The sequence below is a fragment of the Apium graveolens genome, chromosome 6 (genome assembly GCF_009905375.1).
Source record: "Apium graveolens cultivar Ventura chromosome 6, ASM990537v1, whole genome shotgun sequence".
Classification (NCBI taxonomy): domain Eukaryota; kingdom Viridiplantae; phylum Streptophyta; class Magnoliopsida; order Apiales; family Apiaceae; genus Apium; species Apium graveolens.
In genome coordinates this window covers 40,739,073-40,743,114 of record NC_133652.1, presented here as the reverse complement: position 1 = coordinate 40,743,114, position 4,042 = coordinate 40,739,073, and the positions used below count along the sequence as shown (strand labels likewise).

Genomic DNA, 4,042 nt, shown 5'->3' with positions numbered 1-4,042 from the left:
CCGACAAGTGAACAGCCCTTGTTAAACAATTCAATTGATATTAGAAATTTTAAAACACGATATATAATCTGAACAGAAGCAGTCGAATCCATACAAATCATGTACTGAAGTATTTAAATTTTTGTAATTGAACAACTCAATGAAACGTAAAAGGTGTTATGCACATAGTTACTTGATACTAATTAAATATTGTGGTTTAGCAGCAAACATATTAGCATATCAGAACTTGAATATGACAGTAAAACAAACATGCTAAAAATGAGAAATAAACCCATCTTTTGCAATTGGTATGGTTGATGCAAGACTCGAGATACGCTCTCAACTCCCAAGACATGGGTATCATACCAGGCAATTTTCAACTTCTTTCCCAGTTACAAAAAAACTGCTTGTACCTCGAACTCAAACGAGGCAGCACCTGATTCTGTAAGGTGCTCTGCATTCCAATATTCATTTTCACTTTTTTATTTTTAGAATACATTATCTACATGTTTGGAATAATTGACAAGAAAGGTAATCAGTGGCTCAAGTTACAAACCGAACACCTTAAGTCTCTTCTTTCAAACTTCTTTAAACACACAAAAAGTCCTTCACAATTACAACAAAAAATGAAGGGCCGAGAATGATACATTTCAACAAATATTACATCATAGCAATTGGCACCTGAAGCAACACCATAAACAAACAAATTATACTGAATCTACTCCCTCCACCTGCTGTCGAGCAAGATATCTTTCTCTTCTTTCTTTCTAAAAAAAATAAAGTACCAATTAGGGAAAAAACGACAACTTCTACAGGACAAAAATTCAAATTAAAGTAAAACTAACCCATTCATCTATCACAAGTCCTTCGCCAATAATCTTTGGACCCGTGTCTTCTGGAGGTTTTTTGCGAGACTCAACAGCAGCCTCAGCTTCAGCCAGCTGACGTTTTAATTTCTCCAGAGCCTTGCAACGATAAAATATAATATAAAATTTATATCAGCATGTTTCTATATAATGGTGTATTTCTACATCTTCACAACAAAAATCAAGCAACACAATGAAAAAGCTAATAGAAAAAATGCACAAGTGACTTCTTGTTCTTTCTTGAAAAGCATAATTCATGTAGAAGACAAATCATGACTGTACTGTAATATCAATGATAGAATAAGAAAAATCCTTACAGGAGTAGGACGTTCCACATCAAGAAACACAACCCGTAAGATCTGCTCAACAGTAACTTGATCCTTTTGTTCATCAAACTGAATTGAAAAGAGGACACAAACTTCAACAAAGACAAAAAAACACATATGATAACTACACAGAAGCCACTTCAACTCCTCTTCAATGATACTCATCAATACCAGACCAAGTTTATCAACATACAAAATCAATTCCCTTTTTCAACTCAAAAGATGCAAGTTTGATCTATATGTAATGGCTAAAGAGTAGTACTACAAAGTAAAAACTAAAGAAAAAAATATCATAACAAGTACAGGCCATACCAGCTCAGGTACATAGTCCATTGGTCCTTTCACCTTCAGGCTCATTATCTTAAACTTCACCCTGCTCTTCTGATCCATTGGCTTCTCATTATTCTCCGGATTCTCCACAAACTTAAATACTTTGGGTCCAAACAAAAGTCAAAACTAAATGAATATACAACTTGAAGGAGAAACCAGAAAATTATCTAAATAAATTAATTTAGCTAATAGTATAAAAGATAGGAAAAGATCATAACTCAGACAGTACCAGTAGCTATAAGACTCTCGCCAGGAGCAAGTATTGCCCCAGGAGGACGCATAAAACAGCTCTTTGGCGCAGTTGTTTGGAACTATAACACAAAAACAAGATGCATTAATCCACTAGATTGAGGACAATATAAGTCAGAAAGGAAACACGTATACCACATTTACTAGAACAGTACCACAGTCCTGGGAACATGAATCATGGTTACAATACGCAAGCAGATCACAAGTACTATACCTTAAAAGCTACATGAGATTTGCTTGTATTTTTAATCCCAATTGCACTCCGAACTTGTTTGCCAGGTTCATCTATAAAGATACAAAAAAAGGGTAAAACGTAAGAGCTATTACAAGGAAAATGCAAGCTGAAATTAAATCAGAGGGCAAAAATATTGACCTACAATACAGAATACGTAACATCTAGAAAACTTCTTTGTAAAATAGAAGAAGACAAAGAAGGCCATGCCAGAGAGCAATGTTTGGCTATATAAACACACACGTAGCGAGACATGAATAAAATCAGACATCAAAACAGATAGTAAACATATTGTATAAAAGTATAAACTAGTAAGAGACTTCACCATCCAGTGACCTCTTTTGTCCTCTAATTACATTTTTCCCAAGGTACCAAGTTAAGTGAGAGAAGAAATTAGAAATTAAAACATTAAAATATCTCGTAATCAAAGCTCTTAGAGTAATTCACAAACTCAAATATCACACTTCTTGTTATTTGTTGGAGTGGCACTAGTCTATGCATAAAGGAATTGGAAAGAATTATATTGTCAGCTACATATACACAATGGTGTTAGGTACTTCGTGTTTTGTGCTGAGAAAGCTATGCTGATAGATTACATAAGGTTGGGAATACATAATTCTTTTACGGCTCTAACATGCAACAGAATTTTCTAACATTTTGGGTCATTCTAACTACATTGTGCAATACTAATTTTCAAAAGTATCAAATGAAAGTTGTGGTCACTTTTTACAGATGTATACACCACTTTCAGCAAGTTTCTCTCGACTTGTAAAGGCTTATTTACATACTTTCCCCTTTATTTTAATCAATTTCTTCTAGCTCTATCAAATCTTATAATAATGTCTAATGAACTAACGAAGCTACAATGTGTCTGTATCCTCCCCGTAGTCTGAATCAAAACAATTTCCAGCTCCCCAAGCATTTCATTTAAATCAAAATCTTCGCAACCAACAACCGTAAATCAAGGTACTCTATGCAACAATTCAAGTGCAGATCTCTCACCAAAATTCTACGGACTTGCAAAAATTAAGCTTATAGTTTACACTTTAATTTGTTCTACCAATCATTTATATAAACACAATAAGCAAATCTTTCTACACCGAAAGTTAACAAATCATTTCTTAAAAATTTTACTTAGATCAAAAACCACGAAGATGTATCAATTAGATTCACAAATACAACTAAATATATAGTAAAAAAAACTAAAATTAAAAGTTTAAAATAATCTAAAGAAGGTGAGAAAACAACTTACAAGGAAAATAAAGTTTATTAGAAGGATCGAGACGCAAACGACGTCGTGTAGGAATCAAAGATCTAGCAACTGAAGACACGGAGCTGCTTGAACTACTACTTTGACTATTACTAACGCCGTCAACTGATCCGTTAGTTTGACTCTGATTCTGATGATGCTGATTGTTTTGCGACGAAGACGGCGTCGAATTAGCGCCGTTTCGAAACGGAAGCTTAAATAGCCCCCAAACTTTACCGTCGGACGGTGGATTTTCTTCCGTGATCGCCATCATCGGAGAGTTTTATCTCATCAATTAACCCCAAAACGCCGTCGTTTAGCTCACGGTTTTGCTATGTTTTTTCTCTCTCTCTGTAAATGTGTATGCTCGTGTGTGTGTTTGTTTAAATGTGTAACAGACAACTTGTGAGATGATGAAACGCGTGATACGCGGACGCGAAGATGGGATTCAATTGGATTTTATAAGTTGCGTTACGTCCGGATAATTTTTTTATTATTTTAAGTTTTGTTGCGCTTGACTGTGGAGAGTCGTCAAGAGAGTCAACGGGTAAAACGACGACGTTGAAGGTTGACTTGGTGAACAGTTGGAATAGGTGACTGTTAAATTTTATTGTTACAGGATTTAGGTGGTGTTTTTGTGAAAATTAATTTTTTAGGGAAAAAGATACAGAACATGAGTATCAATCATGGTGCATATTGAAGGGGGGAATGGTATAATAATACAAGTGTTTGATATTACAACTCATTAGCACATAGAATATTGTTAGAGAGTCACTGTCCCCATGTCTGGTTGTTCTCCAATTTAGAGTAT

General features: G+C 34.7%; 1 protein-coding gene across 1 annotated transcript; it reads right to left on the bottom strand.

Moving 5' to 3' along the window:
- Nucleotides 1-527: 527 nt before the first annotated feature.
- Nucleotides 528-3,639, bottom strand: LOC141667327 (vesicle-associated protein 4-2). Its single transcript, XM_074473769.1, has 7 exons — nt 3,235-3,639; nt 1,965-2,035; nt 1,731-1,812; nt 1,484-1,602; nt 1,163-1,240; nt 825-944; nt 528-746 (listed from the first exon to the last, which is right to left on the bottom strand). The coding sequence occupies exons 1-7, from the start codon at nt 3,503-3,505 to the stop codon at nt 687-689; spliced, it is 801 nt and encodes a 266-aa protein (XP_074329870.1). The 5' UTR covers nt 3,506-3,639; the 3' UTR covers nt 528-686.
- Between the last annotated feature and the right edge of the window lie 403 nt (nt 3,640-4,042).

What these genes read in the sequence shown, in the direction of transcription:
- LOC141667327 (XM_074473769.1), bottom strand. Translation starts at nt 3,505, where the DNA reads ATGATGGCGATCACGGAAGAAAATCCACCGTCCGACGGTAAAGTTTGG. An exon ending in TAATAAACTTTATTTTCCTT is followed by an intron (nt 2,036 to 3,234) that starts GTAAGTTGTTTT and finishes GTATCTTTATAG; the next exon opens with ATGAACCTGGCAAACAAGTT. An exon ending in ATGTGGAACGTCCTACTCCT is followed by an intron (nt 945 to 1,162) that starts GTAAGGATTTTT and finishes TATCGTTGCAAG; the next exon opens with GCTCTGGAGAAATTAAAACG.